Raw genomic sequence first — 15,739 nt, 5'->3', positions numbered from 1 at the left:
GCAATAAACCAATTAATTGTTCCCATTGCACCCACTGTACCTGATATAAACTCACTCATCTCAGCCATCCCTGTAGATGCCGCCTACTTCTCAGTAACCGATTTGAAAAATATATTTTTTAGCATACCTGTGGACACCCAGACACAACTGTTATTTGCATTTTCTTTTGAGGCCAGCAGTTAACATGATGCAGACTGCCACAGGAGTATATTAACTCCCCTGTTGTGTACAGCATCGTGCTCCAAGCCACATTCCCTGGCACCCCCCCTATGGTTCAGTCCTGCTACAGTATGCAGATGATCTGCTTATCTGTAGTTCAACAAAGGAGGCATGCCGAGAGGATGGTTTATCACTGTTAAACTGGCTCTGTGAATGTGGGCACAAAGTGTCAAAAAGCAAAAATGCAATGGTGCAAAAAGAATGTTGATTATTTAGGTTTTGTCTTGACAAAAGGGGAAAGGAAAGTCAGCCCACAACGCATTCAGTCTGTACTGGGTCTGGTCCGCCCAAACACTATTATTGCAGTCAGGGGATTTCTGACTGTTCCTACTATGATAACATTTTGAGACAAGCCACACTCAATGGCAAACCTAAACAGATACAATGGTCACAAGAAATGTTAAATGCATATGAAAGAAATGTATGTTGATGAAAAGTCCGGCATTGACCCTCCCAAACTATGTACAACCATTTCATTTATATGCAAGGGACAAAATGTAAAACCATGGCGGGTGTGCTGACACAAGAACATGGAGGTAAGCTGCGCCCCGTGGCATTCTTTTCCAAAGTGATGCCGGTGTCGGTCCAAGGTATGCCTGCCTGTCTTCGGGCACTGGCGGCCTGTGCAATGGTAGCTGAGATGGCAACCACACTCACCCTAGGCTCACCCACTGTTCTCCATACCACACATAATGTTGTAGCATTACTTAAAGGGCTACACACACAACACATGTCAGCCCAGCGTCTTAGTGGAGATGAGGTCCTGTTGCTAGGAAGCCCCTCACTCACCATTAAGTATGCAAACGCATCCTCAGGCCCCGCACCCATTCTAAATGCACTTTTAGGACTAAAGGGCTCCCAGGATGACATTCCTGACGATCATGACTGTTCTGCATCAATAGAGTCAGAGACCTCCCCTAGACTTGACATTTCCCTTGTACCAATACCAGGTTCTGACCATGTATTTGTGGATGGTTCTTGTAGTAGACCCAATGACTCGACATATCAGGCAGGCTACGCAGTGGTACGCCTCCCAAATGACATTTTAGAAGCGAGACCCATTCCATATCAATCAGCACAAGCTGCAGAACTCATAGCGCTCACAAGAGCTTGCCAAATGTAGAAAGATAAACCTGATCACTGAACTACAAAGCTCAGCATCACAAAAAGACTTGGATGACTGGTTATTTCCAATATTGCAGAAAAATCCTATAACAGGATTGATCTGCAAAGAGGGGAGACCATGCATACCACAATCAAGCGCCCCATTGTTCATTGCTTACTATCATGGGGTAGGACTTTATAGCAAAAACACCACAGCTATGCTTTTAAACAAAGATTTTTACATCACAGATGCAAAAACAGTTGCACGCATACTAACACAAGAAATCATCCCTAGATGGGGATGCCCGCTGCAAATAGATAGTGAGAAAGGCACTGCCTTTACAGCAAAAAATCACACAAGCTTTAGTGAAAGCACTTCAAATAGATTGGAAATTTCACATTCCTTATCATCCCCAAAGTTCAGGAATTGTGGAAAAAATAAATAGGACTTTAAAGGACAAACTTAGGAAAGCCACAGGAGGAACATTTAATAAATGGAAACAAACCCTCCCCATTGTCCTAGCAGAAATTAGAATGACCCCCCAAAAGACTCTGGGTTATTCACCCTTTGAAATTCTGATGGGAAGACTTTTTCCCACACCTTGGGCCAAGAAACCAATGATAGTCCAGGAAGGAGATCTAGAACAGATTAGAGAAGAGTATGTTAGGTCCCTCATCACCAGACTTAGTGAAATTGAACATGGTGTTATTTGTTAAAATCCTTCTAATCCACAGGAACCAACACACCCCTTCCAGGTTGGAGACAAGGTCGTTGTGAAGGTCCTCGCCAGAAATAAGAGCCCAGGAGACTTCACCTATGGTCCAGAAACAGAGATCGTAGCGGTAACAAGGACGGCTGTCCTTACAGAAGAGAGTCCAGTGTGGATACACACATCCAGGGTAAAGAGAATCCCGAGTAACGTCCCGGATAGAGAACAGATCGAGGACGAGGTACTAACGAGGGTAGACAACCCTGACCTCCAACAGGACGAGGTACTAACGAGGGTAGACAACCCTGACCTCCAACGTGGAGAAGAGGACCCATTCCATGATGACTCCAACTCTGGACCAGCCCCTGATATTGACCCCAATAACTTTGCTCGTTCTTGCTCTTTGCATTCCCCTTAAAGCTGAAGTAGATATAACCCAAAATGGTGAACTACTAACCCTATGGTTTAACTCATCTAACACTCATACTGCCACATTTGTACTTGATTATTTCCAGTTCCCAAAACTAGCTGATACACATAATAGAAGTAATTGTTATGTCTGTGCAAAATCCAGGCCTCATCTAGGCACTGTACCTTTAAACATCCCAGAATCCCAAGAGAATTGTTTTTTTTTCAGTTTATATAACGGTACTCGTACAAATGATAGTGAATGTGAGTTATGGAAAATGAAATATCCCATATTGTCAAAGAATTCTAACCCAGGAAACACCATCACCATTTACCCAGGTAACTACACATGTTATGTATCCAATGACACAACAGGAAGAAATTTAAGAACCTTTCCTGATGGATACTGTAGTAAATATAGACACATTGTACTTGTCAACCAGACTAAATCCCTTGGTGACATTTACTATATTTGCGGTGATATGAAGATAAGAACTAAGCTAGATACTCCTTGGCAGGGACAGTGTGCTCTAGCCAAAATTATTATGCCCTTACACATACTACCTGCAGAAATAGAGGCACCTTTGCCTGAAGACACAATTAATAGAAAGAAAAGGGAAACGCCTTTAGGGAGTTTTGATCCACATGTATATATTGATGCAATTGGTGTCCCAAGAGGGGTCCCAGATGAATTTAAGGCCAGAGATCAAGTTGCGGCTGGCTTTGAATCCATCATACCCATAATCACTGCAAACAAAAATGTTGCTTGGATTAATTACATTTACTACAACCAGCAGAGATTTGTAAATGATACAAGAGATGCTTTAAAAGGCATTGCAGAACAATTAGAAGCCATATCACAAATGACATTTCAAAATTGTATGGCTCTAGATATGATATTAGCAGAGAAAGGAGGAGTTTGTGTTTATATAAGGAAAGTTGAAGGATGTTGTACATATATCCCTGACAATACAGGCCCCAATGGTAAAGTTACTCTAGCTATTAAAAAACTGGAGGATTTATCAATAGAATTGAAGAAGAATTCAGGCATCGATAACCCATGGAGCCAATGGTTTGGATGGTTTGAAAACTGGAAGCAGGCCCTTGTTCAATTAACAATCTATATATTGATTATTCTTACAATTATCTGTATTGTTGTTTTTTGTATTATACCATGTTGTAGAAAATTTGAATCCATTGCCCCTGCACACGCAAATTCCCCTGAAGGCTACAAACAATATCTTGCTAAGCACAGAAATAAGGAATTTGGTAAGAAGAATCATATCATCTAAATTCATGATTCTAAGAGGGGATTGAAGGGTTAAGATTTAGAACCCATGTAGCATATAGGAATTTGCACGTAGACTGTTCCCATTGTGGGTAGACTGTTTTTGCATAGCTACATTTCAAGGTTACAGATAATGGGCCTGTGTGCGTTATCACTTCGGCACTGAGCTTCTGCTCCCAACCCCCCCTCTTGGAATTGCTATGCAGTGTGTTCATGTATAAACTCCTCTATAATCGAAACCCCCCCCCTTGTTACTCATTTCTTTTGTGTATAATATCTTGTATGTCTCCTGTTTAATCTGCCCAGCAACTGTTAAACAGCCAATAACAAAGTACCACACATTTGTCCACACCCATGTATCATGTCTTTTTAACTTACTGTTAAACTTCTAATAAACCAGAATGTTTCTTGACTCGCCACCGTGTGTTTGGTGTGTAGTGTGAAGAATACATTCTCACGGGTACCTAAGGGGCCACCAGGTCGAGGGGCTACACATTTATCCTTACACTGCCTAACCCTAACCATCACCCTACTGCCTAGCCCTAACCATCACCCTACTGCCTAGCCCTAACCATCACCCTACTGCCTAATCATCACCCTACTACTGAACCCTAACCATCACCGTACTACTGAACCCTAACCATTACCCTACTGCCTAACCCTAACCAACACCTTACTGCCTAACCTTAACCATCACCCTACTGCCGAACCCTAACCATCACCCTACAGCCTAACCATCACCATACTACTGAACCCTAACCATCACCCTACAGCCTAACCATCACGTACTACTGTACCCTAACAATCACCCTACTACCGAACCCTAACCATCACCCTACTGCCTAACCCTTACCATCGCCCTACTGCCTAACCCTAACCATCACCCTACTGCCTGACCCTAACCATCACCCTACTGCCTAGCCCTAACCATCACACTACTGCCTAACCATCACCCTACTACTGATCCCTAACCATCACCGTACTCCTGAACCCTAACCATTACCCTACTGCCTAACCCTAACCATCACCCTACTGCCTAGCCCTAACCATCACCCTACTGCCTAGCCCTAACCATCACCCTACTGCCTAGCCCTAACCATCACACTACTGCCTAACCATCACCCTACTACTGAACCCTAACCATTACCCTACTGCCTAACCCTAACCAACACCTTACTGCCTAACCTTAACCATCACCCTACTGCCGAACCCTAACCATCACCCTACTACTGAAACCTAACAATCACCCTACAGCCTAACCATCACTGTACTACTGAACCCTAACAATCACCCTACTACCGAACCCTAACCATCACCCTACTACCTAACCCTTACCATCGCCCTACTGCCTAGCCCTAACCATCACCAAACTGCCTAACCTTAACAATCACCCTACTGCCTAACCCTAACCATCACCCTATGGCCTAATCCTTACCATCGCCCTACTGCCTAACCCTAACCATCACCCTACTGCCTAACCCTAACCATCACCCTACTGCCTAGCCCTAACCATCACCCTACTGCCTAACCCTAACAATCACCCTATTGCCTTACCATCACCCTACTGTCTAACCCTAACCATCATCCTACTGCCTAACCCTAACCAACACCCTTCTGTCTAACCCTAACCATCACCCTACTGCCTAAACCTAACCATCACCCTACTGCCTAACCCTAACAATCACCCTACTGCCTGACCCTAACCATCACCCTACTGCCTAACCCTAACCATCACTCTACTGCCTAAGTCTAACCATCACCCTACTGCCTAACCCTAACCATCACCCTACTGCCTAACCCTAACCATCACTCTACTGCCTAAGTCTAACCATTTCTGCCTAACCATCACCCTAATATTGAACCCTAACCAACACTGTACTACTGAACCCTAACCAACACCATACTACTGAACCCTAACCAACACAATACTGCCAAACCCTAACCATTACCCTAATGCCAAACCCTAACCATCACCCTACTGCCTAACCCTAACCATCACCGTACTACTGAACCCTAACAGACACCCTACTGCCTAGCCCTAACCATCACCCTACTGCCTAGCCCTAACCATCACCCTACTGCCTAGCCATAATCATTACCCTACTGCCTAACTATCACCCTACTACTGAACCCTAACCATCACCGTACTACTGAACCCTAACCATTACCCTACTGCCTAACCTTAACCAACTGCCTAACCCTAACCATCACCCTACTGCCTAACCCTAACCATCGCCCTACTGCCTAACCCTTACCAAAACCCTACTGCCTAACCCTAACCATCACCCTACTGCCTAACCCTTACCATCGCCCTACTGCCTAACCATAACCTTTGCCCTACTGCCTAGCCCTAATCATCACCCTACTGCCTAACCCTTACCCTCGCCCTACTGCCTAACCCTAACCTTCGCCCTACTGCCTAGCCCTAATCATCACCATACTGCCTAACCCTTACCATCAGACTACTGCCTAACCCTAACCATCACCCTACTGCCTAACCCTAACCATCGCCCTACTGCCTAACCCTAACCATCACCCTACTGCCTAGCCCTTACCATCGCCCTACTGCCTAGCCCTAACCTTCGCCCTACTGCCTAGCCCTAACCATCGCCCTACTACCTAACCCTAACCATCGCCCTACTGCCTAACCCTAACCATCAACCTACTGCCTAACCCTTACCATCGCCCTACTGCCTAACCCTAACCTTCGCCCTACTGCCTAGCCCTAACCATCACCCTACTGCCTAACCCTTACCATCAGCCTACTGCCTAACCCTAACCATCAACCTACTGCCTAACCCTAACCATCGCCCTACTGCCTAACCCTAACCATCACTCTACTGCCTAACCCTTACCATCGCCCTACTGCCTAACCCTAACCTTCGCCCTACTGCCTAGCCCTAATCATCACCATACTGCCTAACCCTTACCATCAGCCTACTGCCTAACCCTAACCATCGCCCTACTGCCTAACCCTAACCATCACCCTACTGCCTAACCATCACCCTACTGCCTAACCCTATTCATCGCCCTACTGCCTAGCCCTAACCATCACCATACTGCCTAACCTTAACCAACACCCTACTGCCTAACCATAACCATCACCCTCCTGCCTAACCCTAACCTACTGCCTAACCCTAACCATCACCTTACTGCCTAACCCTAACCATCACCCTACTGCCTATCCCCAACCATCCCCCAACTGCCTATCCCTAACCATCACCCTCCTGCCTAACCCTAACCTACTGCCTAACCCTAACCATCACCTTCATGCCTAACCCTAACCATCACCCTACTGCCTATCCCTAACCATCATCTACTGCCTATCCCTAACCATCACCCTACTGCCTAACCCTTACCATCGCCCTACTGCCTAGCCCTAACCATCACCCTACTGTCTAACCCTAACCATCACCCTACTGCCTAACCCTAAGAATCACCCTACTGCCTAACCCTTACCATCACCCTACTGCGTAACTCTAACCATCAGCCTACTGCCTAATCCTTACCATCGCCCTACTGCCTAACCCTAACCATCACCCTACTGCCTAACCCTAACCATCACCCTACTGTCTAGCCCTAACCATCACCCTACTGTCTAGCCCTAACCATCACCCTACTGTCTAGCCCTAACCATCACCCTACTGCCTAACCCTAACAATCACCCTACTACCTAACCATCAACCTACTGCCTAACCCTAACTGTCATCCTACTGCCTAACCCTAACCAACACCCTTCTGCCTAACCCTAACCATCACCCTACTGCCTAAACCTAACCATCACCCTACTGCCTAACCCTAACCATCACCCTACTGCCTAACCCTAACCATCACCCTACTGCCTAACCCTAACCATCACTCTACTGCCTAACCCTTACCATCACTCTACTGCCTAACCCTTACCATCGCCCTACTGCCTAACCCTAACCTTCGCCCTACTGCCTAGCCCTAACCATCACCATACTGCCTAACCCTAACCATCACCCTACTCTGCCTAACCCTAACCATCACCCTACTCTGCCTAACCCTAACCATCACTCTACTGCCTAACCCTTACCATCGCCCTACTGCCTAACCCTAACCATTGCCCTACTGCCTAGCCCTAACCATCACCATACTACCTAACCCTAACCATCACCCTACTCTGCCTAACCCTAACCATCACCCTACTGCCTAACCCTAACCATCATCCTACTGTCTAGCCCTAACCATCACCCTACTGCCTAACCCTAACCATCACCCTACTGCCTAACCCTAACCATCACCCTACTGCCTAACTATCACCCTACTGCCTAACCCTAACTGTCATCCTACTGCCTAACCCTAACCAACACCCTTCTGCCTAACCCTAACCATCACCCTACTGCCTAAACCTAACCATCACCCTACTGCCTAACCCTAACCATCACCCTACTGCCTAACCCTAACCATCACTCTACTGCCTAAGTCTAACCATCACCTTTCTGCCTAACCATCACCCTAATATTGAACCCTAACCATCACCATACTACTGAACCCTAACCAACACTCTACTGCCAAACCCTAACCATCACCCTACTGCCAAACCCTAACCATCACCCTACTACCTAACCCTAACCATCACCCTACTATTGAACCCTAACCATAACCGTACTACTGAACCCTAACCAACACCCTACTGCCTAACCCTAACCATCACCCTACTGCCTAGCCCTAACCATCACCCTACTGCCTAGCCCTAACCATCACCCTACTGCCTAGCCCTAACCATCACCCTACTGCCTAGCCCTAACCATCACCCTACTGCCTAACCCTAATCATCACCCTACTGCCTAACCATCACCCTACTACTGAACCCTAACCATCACCGTACTACTGAACCCTAACCATTACCATACTGCCTATCCCTAACCATCACCCTACTGCCTTACCCTAAGCATCACCCTACTGCCTAACCCTAACTATCACCCTACTGCCTAACCCTAACCATCACCGTACTGCCAAACCCTAACCATCACCCTACTGCCTAACCCTAACCATCACTGTACTGCCTCACCCTAACCATCACCCTACTGCCTAACCCTAACCATCACTGTACTGCCTAGCCCTAACCATCACCCTACTGTCTAACCCTAACCATCACCCTACTGCCTATCCCTAACCATCACCCTACTGCCTGACCCTTACCATCGCCCTACTGCCTAACCCTACCCATCACCATATTGCCTAGCCCTAACCATCACCCTACTGCCTATCCCTAACCATCACCCTACTGCCTATCCCTAACCATCACCCTACTGCCTAACCCTAACCATCACCCTACTGCCTAACCCTAACCATCACTGTACTGCCTAGCCCTAACCATCACCCTACTGCCTAACCCTAACCATCACCCTACTGCCTAACTGTAACCATCACTGTACTGCCTCGCCCTAACCATCACCCTACTGCCTAACCCTAACCATCACTGTACTGCCTAGCCCTAACCATCACCCTACTGTCTAACCCTAACCATCACCCTACTGCCTATCCCTAACCATCACCCTACTGCATAACACTAACTATCACCCTACTGCCTAACCCTAACCATCACTGTACTGCCTAGCCCTAACCATCACCCTACTGTCTAACCCTAACCATCACCCTACTGCCTATCCCTAACCATCACCCTACTGCCTATCCCTAACCATCGCCCTACTGCCTAACCCTAACCATCACTGTACTGCCTAACCCTAACCATCACCCTACTGCCGAACCCTAACCATCACCCTACTGCCTAACTCTAACCATTACCTAACCTTCCCTAGCTAAATATCTAGGGATGTACTCTGATCCTTTAGGGCGGAGGGAACATCCCATCCTTTGTTTGTTGCTTGTCTTATAAACATGTAACTTACAGTAAAACATTTCCTTCATTTGCCTCCTCCAAACACTGTCGATGCCCATGTTACGTGCAAACTGCACCGGAACAAAAACCCCATTATTCTTTCTAGGTAACATCATAGGCGACGTATCAGCGCTCATCCCAGCCATTGCTGCCTATCACGGCAATAACTTATATTTCTGCACACCTCTCCTATAACTCCCCCTCCCCCGAGTGCTAATTGCCATTACTGTAAAAGACGCCTAGAACATCTGCTACTTGGTGCCAAGGTCTTATTGCGTTACCTGGTTGGAGTCGCAGGCGTATCCATCTTGCTTCCGGAGGTTGGGCGGACACTAGAAAAACAAACCTGTTATTTTCCACCAAACGGAAACTATTACAATGGGAAAATGTGCATATGACCTGGATACAGAAAAGTCAGTGGAATATGGGATGTTGCCCATAGCAACCAATAAGAATATTTTTTTTATTTATTTAACACCAAATATAGATGTAGCTACGTTCATCTGTTCTCCGCTATATCTCTGGCACATTGCATGCACCTGCCGCCGTGCACCGAATTCGCACCAGCACGCCATTGAAAATACTGGCACTCGGAGTAGCGGGGGACACTAAAGGCAGGATTAGTGTGGACTATACGTATGAATAGCATCCACAGCTGTTATACTGCAGCATACATGTCCCCATAGGTTATTAAGGGGCTGGTATAGGGCAGCAGGAATTCCCAAAGGCCGGTTTCACACACTCCGGCTCCTGCCGGACGGTGAAATCCCGCACGGCCAGGGAGCCGTGCCGCACACAGTGGTTTATCATGGAGGGGATGGCCACAGCCCGGCAGCCGTCCCTTCCAGTGGCGGGATCCGGCTGCAACCGCGCGGCCGGGTCGTGGCTGTCCCGTGTGAATGGACACAATAGTGTCCATTCACAACTAATGTGTGCGGCACGGCTCCCTGGCCGTGCGGGATTTCACCGTCCGGCAGGAGCCGGAGTGTGTGAAACCAGCCAAAGGATCCCTCTTGGTTTCTTGTAAAGGTGGATGTTCGCACATGCACCTTGAAGCAGTGCCATTAGCCGGTTATCGCTAGCGCCCCCCAATGAGAGGACATGAGACACGGCAGCACAGATAATGCCTGGTAGGCCGCCGATATCTAACCCTCTCCCACTAGTGCCTGACTGCCTGTGTACTGTCAGTCTGTGTACTGTCTGCCCATCTGTCTGTGTACTGCCTGCCCGTCTGTCTGTGTACTGTCAGTCTGTGTACTGTCTGTCCATCTGTCTGTGTACTGCCTGTATATCTGTATACTGTCAGTCTGTGTACTGTCTGCCCGCCCGTCTGTGTACTGCCTGCCTATCTGTGTACTGTCAGTCTGTGTACTGCCTGCCTGTCTGTGTACTGTCATTCTGTGTATTGCCTGCCTATCTGTGTACTGCCTGCCCGTCCGTCTGTTTACTGTCAGTCTGTGTACTGCCTGCCTATCTGTGTACTGCCTGCCTATCTTTGTACTGCCTGCCCACCTGTCTGTGTACTGTCAGTCTGTGTACTGTCTGTCCATCTGTCTGTGTACTGCCTGCCTATCTGTGTACTGTCAGTCTGTGTACTGCCTGCCTGTCTGTGTACTGCCTGCCCGCCTGTGTACTGTCTGCCTATCTGTGTACTGCCTGCCTATCTATGTACTGCCTGCCCGATGGTCTGTGTACTGTCAGTCTGTGTACTGCCTGCCTATCTGTGTACTGCCTGCCCGCCTGTCTGTGTACTGTCTGCCTATCTGTGTACTGCCTGCCTATCTATGTACTGCCTGCCCGATGGTCTGTGTACTGTCAGTCTGTGTACTGCCTGCCTATCTATGTACTGCCTGCCCGCCTGTCTGTGTACTGTCAGTCTGTGTACTGCCTGCCCGCCTATCTGTGTACTGTCAGTCTGTGTACTGCCTGCCTGTCTGTGTACTGTCAGTCTGTGTACTGCCTGCCTATCTGTGTACTGCCTGCCCGCCTATCTGTGTACTGTCAGTCTGTGTACTGCCTGCCTGTCTGTGTACTGTCAGTCTGTGTACTGCCTGCCTGTCTGTGTACTGTCAGTCTGTGTACTGCCTGCCTATCTATGTACTGCCTGCCCGTCTGTCTGTGTACCGTCTGCCCGCCTATCTGTGTACTGCCTGCCTATCTGTGTACTGCATGCCTGTCTGTGTACTGCCTGCCCGCCTATCTGTGTACTGTCAGTCTGTGTACTGCCTGCCTGTCTGTGTACTGCCTGCCCGCCTGTCTGTGTACTGTCAGTCTGTGTACTGCCTGCCTATCTGTGTATTGCCTGCCCGCCTATCTGTGTACTCTCAGTCTGTGTACTGCCTGCCTATCTATGTACTGCCTGCCCGTCAGTCTGTGTACTGTCTGTCCATCTGTCTGTGTACTGCCTGCCTATCTGTGTACTGTCAGTCTGTGTACTGCCTGCCTGTCTACTGTCAGTCTGTGTACTGCCTGCCTGTCTGTGTACTGCCTGCCCGCCTGTGTACTGTCTGCCTATCTGTGTACTGCCTGCCTATCTATGTACTGCCTGCCCGATGGTCTGTGTACTGTCAGTCTGTGTACTGCCTGCCTATCTGTGTACTGCCTGCCCGCCTGTCTGTGTACTGTCTGCCTATCTGTGTACTGCCTGCCTATCTATGTACTGCCTGCCCGCCTGTCTGTGTACTGTCAGTCTGTGTACTGCCTGCCCGCCTATCTGTGTACTGTCAGTCTGTGTACTGCCTGCCTGTCTGTGTACTGTCAGTCTGTGTACTGCCTGCCTATCTGTGTACTGCCTGCCCGCCTATCTGTGTACTGTCAGTCTGTGTACTGCCTGCCTGTCTGTGTACTGTCAGTCTGTGTACTGCCTGCCTGTCTGTGTACTGTCAGTCTGTGTACTGCCTGCCTATCTATGTACTGCCTGCCCGTCTGTCTGTGTACCGTCTGCCCGCCTATCTGTGTACTGCCTGCCTATCTGTGTACTGCATGCCTGTCTGTGTACTGCCTGCCCGCCTATCTGTGTACTGTCAGTCTGTGTACTGCCTGCCTGTCTGTGTACTGCCTGCCCGTGTACTGTCAGTCTGTGTACTGCCTGCCTATCTGTGTATTGCCTGCCCGCCTATCTGTGTACTCTCAGTCTGTGTACTGCCTGCCTATCTATGTACTGCCTGCCCGTCTGTCTGTGTACCGTCTGCCCGTCCTGTCTGTGTACTGTCTGCCTATCTGTGTACTGCCTGCCTATCTGTGTACTGCATGACTGTCTGTGTACTGCCTGCCCGCCTATCTGTGTACTGTCAGTCTGTGTACTGCCTGCCTGTCTGTGTACTGCCTGCCTGCCTGTCTGTGTACTGTCAGTCTGTGTACTGCCTGCCTGTCTGTGTACTGTCAGTCTGTGTACTGCCTGCCTATCTATGTACTGCCTGCCCGTCTGTCTGTGTACCGTCTGCCCGTCTGTCTGTGTACTGTCTGCCTATCTGTGTACTGCCTGCCCATGTACTGTCCTTCCACTTACAAGAGATCTGTCACTATAATGTCACAGAATATGGAGTACCTAAGGCAAACACAACTAACAACCCTCTTCTACGTTATATAAAAAGGTCACAACCTCCCAATGTGCAATACACACACTTTACTAGGTGTTAGCCGTCTGCTCTGTTTACTGATGCACTCTGGATGTTGGGTTCTGCGTCAGTGGTCGCTCACACAATAAGGTTTTATGTCCCCTCATTTCCTGTTACCTTGTACTTTAGAAAGCTCTGGTAATGGCGGCAGCACCTGGACAGTGTTATATGGGCAGAGAGGAGAACGTAGCGGAGATAATTCTCATCTGCTTCATCATTTTATTACATGTTGTGGTTAACAAACTGCATACGTTACGTCTTATGCAAGCCATTATCAAAGGTGATGTCGTTACCTGGCCGGAGTCTCCGGTGCAGTGCTCTGTGATGTCACACTCGTTCACCGCGAAGCGACAGTCATACTCACGGGGGAGGAACTGCAACAACAGGCAGAGAAATCTGCGTCAGCGCACCAGACGCTGTGATACTTTATAGGATATTACATTTGGGTTACTTATGTGCGTTTCTTACTAACTAGGCGTACATCACATCACGTCAGGAAATCCGCCACTACCCGCATGGGTGTCCTGTGTGGGGCTGGCCGGTCTGTCCGGAGTAATCGCTGACAGGTGGTAACCCTAGGCCTGTGTGCACATCACATAGACCGTCAGGAAATCCGCCACTAACCGCATGGGTGTCCTGTGTGGGGCTGGCCGGTGTGTCGCTGACCGGTGGTAACCCTAGGCCTGTGCGCACATCACATAGACCGTCAGGAAATCTGCCACTACCCGCATGGGTGTCCTGTGTGGGGCTGACCTGTGTGTCGCTGACAGGTGGTAACCCTAGGCCTGTGCGCACATCACATAGACCGTCAGGAAATCCGCCACTACCCGCATGGGTGTCCTGTGTGGGGCTGGCCGGTGTGTCGCTGACAGGTGGTAACCCTAGGCCTGTGCGCAAATCACATAGACCGTCAGGAAATCCGCCACTACCCGCATGGGTGTCCTGTGTGGGGCTGGCCGGTGTGTCGCTGACAGGTGGTAACCCTAGGCCTGTGCGCAAATCACATAGACCGCCAGGAAATCCGCCACTACCTGCATGGGTGTCCTGTGTGGGGCTGGCCGGTCTGTCGCTGACCGGTGGTAACCCTAGGCCTGTGCGCACATCACATAGACCGTCAGGAAATCCGCCACTACCCGCATGGGTGTCCTGTGTGGGGCTGGCCGGTGTGTCGCTGTACATGTGGTAACCCTAGGCCTGTGTGCACATCACATAGACCGTCAGGAAATCCGCCACTACCCGCATGGGTGTCCTGGGTGGGGCTGGCCGATCTGTCCAGAGTAATCATTGACAGGTTGTAACCCTAGGCCTGTGCGCACATCACATAGACCGTCAGGAAATCCGCCACTACCCGCATGGGTGTGTCGCTGACCGGTGGTAACCCTAGGCCCATGTACTCTCTGGCTGACAATTTGCGATTTAGATTTTAGTAGTTGCACAGTAACATAGGAAACGGAGATGGCGAACGTGTCATGGCCGCACACCAGCATGACTATGGGAGCCGGCATCGGTCATCATTCCCAAATATTAGGGCACATTTGTAGATTTCATAGGGCACATGTTGGTGGGAGTTACAGTAACTGCACCAGGACTAGTCTGTACTCACCAGGCACGAGGTATTACAGCACGGCCCATCGCTGCAGTGCGCCCCGTTGGACAGAGAACATTTCTTGCAGCAGTCTCCAACGCAGTCCTGGGTGAAATGTTTGGTCTGCGAGAAAGGCAGAACAAGGACAATAATTAAAAGGGGCATGGAAATTAGGGACTCAAAAGTAATTATGCCTCTGTACAAATCATAAGTGAGACCGCAACTCGAATACGCAGTGCAGTTCTGGGCCCCGCACTATAAAAAGGACATCATAGAATTAGAAAAAATCCAAAGAAGAGCAACAAAGCTTATTAGGGGAATGGAGAATTTAAGCTATGAGGAAAGATTAAACAATTTGGGACTTTTTACACTAGAGAAAACATGTTTAAGGGGGGGACATGCTCAACATGTATAAATATATTAGGGGCCAATATAAGGAACTGTCAAACACCTTTTTTCTACTAGACAGGAATCTAGGACGCGAGGGCACGAGTTTAGATTAGAAGAAAAAAGATTTTGTTCATCTATAAGAAAAAATTTCTTTACAGTCAGAACAGTCAAACTTTGGAACTCTCTTCCTGGAGAAGTGGTGTCGGCAGACACTATAAATAAGTTTAAAATAAGGTTGGATAAACATTTATTGGTTAAAAACATCAATGGGTACGAATAAGTAACATCATGGGTGACATTCTATGTGCTGCGATTTGCTTTTTTTTGCGTTAATTAGTCCAAAAAATGGCGATATCGCATTTGTCCTTCAAAACGCATATTTAATAGGATGCGCTAAGGGACAGAAATCGCATATTATGTGCGTTAATGCATGCTGACCAAAAGTGCGAGATTAATTCGCATTTTTATCGCATCCAGATGTTTTCGTACAGAACAGTATACAACTCGCTTATTTAATGCTATGCGCATTTGCAAATCGCACTTTTTAGGTGT

The 15,739-nt window shown here is 48.4% G+C and overlaps 1 protein-coding gene across 6 annotated transcripts in view; it reads right to left on the bottom strand.

Annotated features, from left to right (window-relative positions):
* The window catches only part of ADAM23 (ADAM metallopeptidase domain 23), a 211,749-nt gene that overhangs the window by 48,224 nt on the left and 147,786 nt on the right, over positions 1-15,739 (bottom strand). For all 6 annotated transcript variants that reach the window (XR_014450838.1, XM_083154137.1, XM_083154138.1 and 3 more), the window contains exons 17-19: positions 14,816-14,920; positions 13,506-13,586; positions 9,877-9,927 (exon numbers count right to left, since the gene is read on the bottom strand). Coding sequence is in view for 5 of the 6 variants with exons in the window: in XM_083154137.1 (XP_083010263.1) it covers positions 9,877-9,927; positions 13,506-13,586; positions 14,816-14,920 (237 nt within the window). In the remaining variant the exon portion in view is untranslated. The remainder of the gene's footprint in view (positions 1-9,876; positions 9,928-13,505; positions 13,587-14,815; positions 14,921-15,739) is intronic.

The sequence above is a fragment of the Crinia signifera genome, chromosome 7 (genome assembly GCF_055691185.1).
Source record: "Crinia signifera chromosome 7, ASM5569118v1, whole genome shotgun sequence".
NCBI classification, from domain to species: Eukaryota; Metazoa; Chordata; class Amphibia; order Anura; family Myobatrachidae; genus Crinia; species Crinia signifera.
Note: the sequence above shows the minus strand (reverse complement) of the source record. Positions and strands in the feature narration are given on the sequence as shown.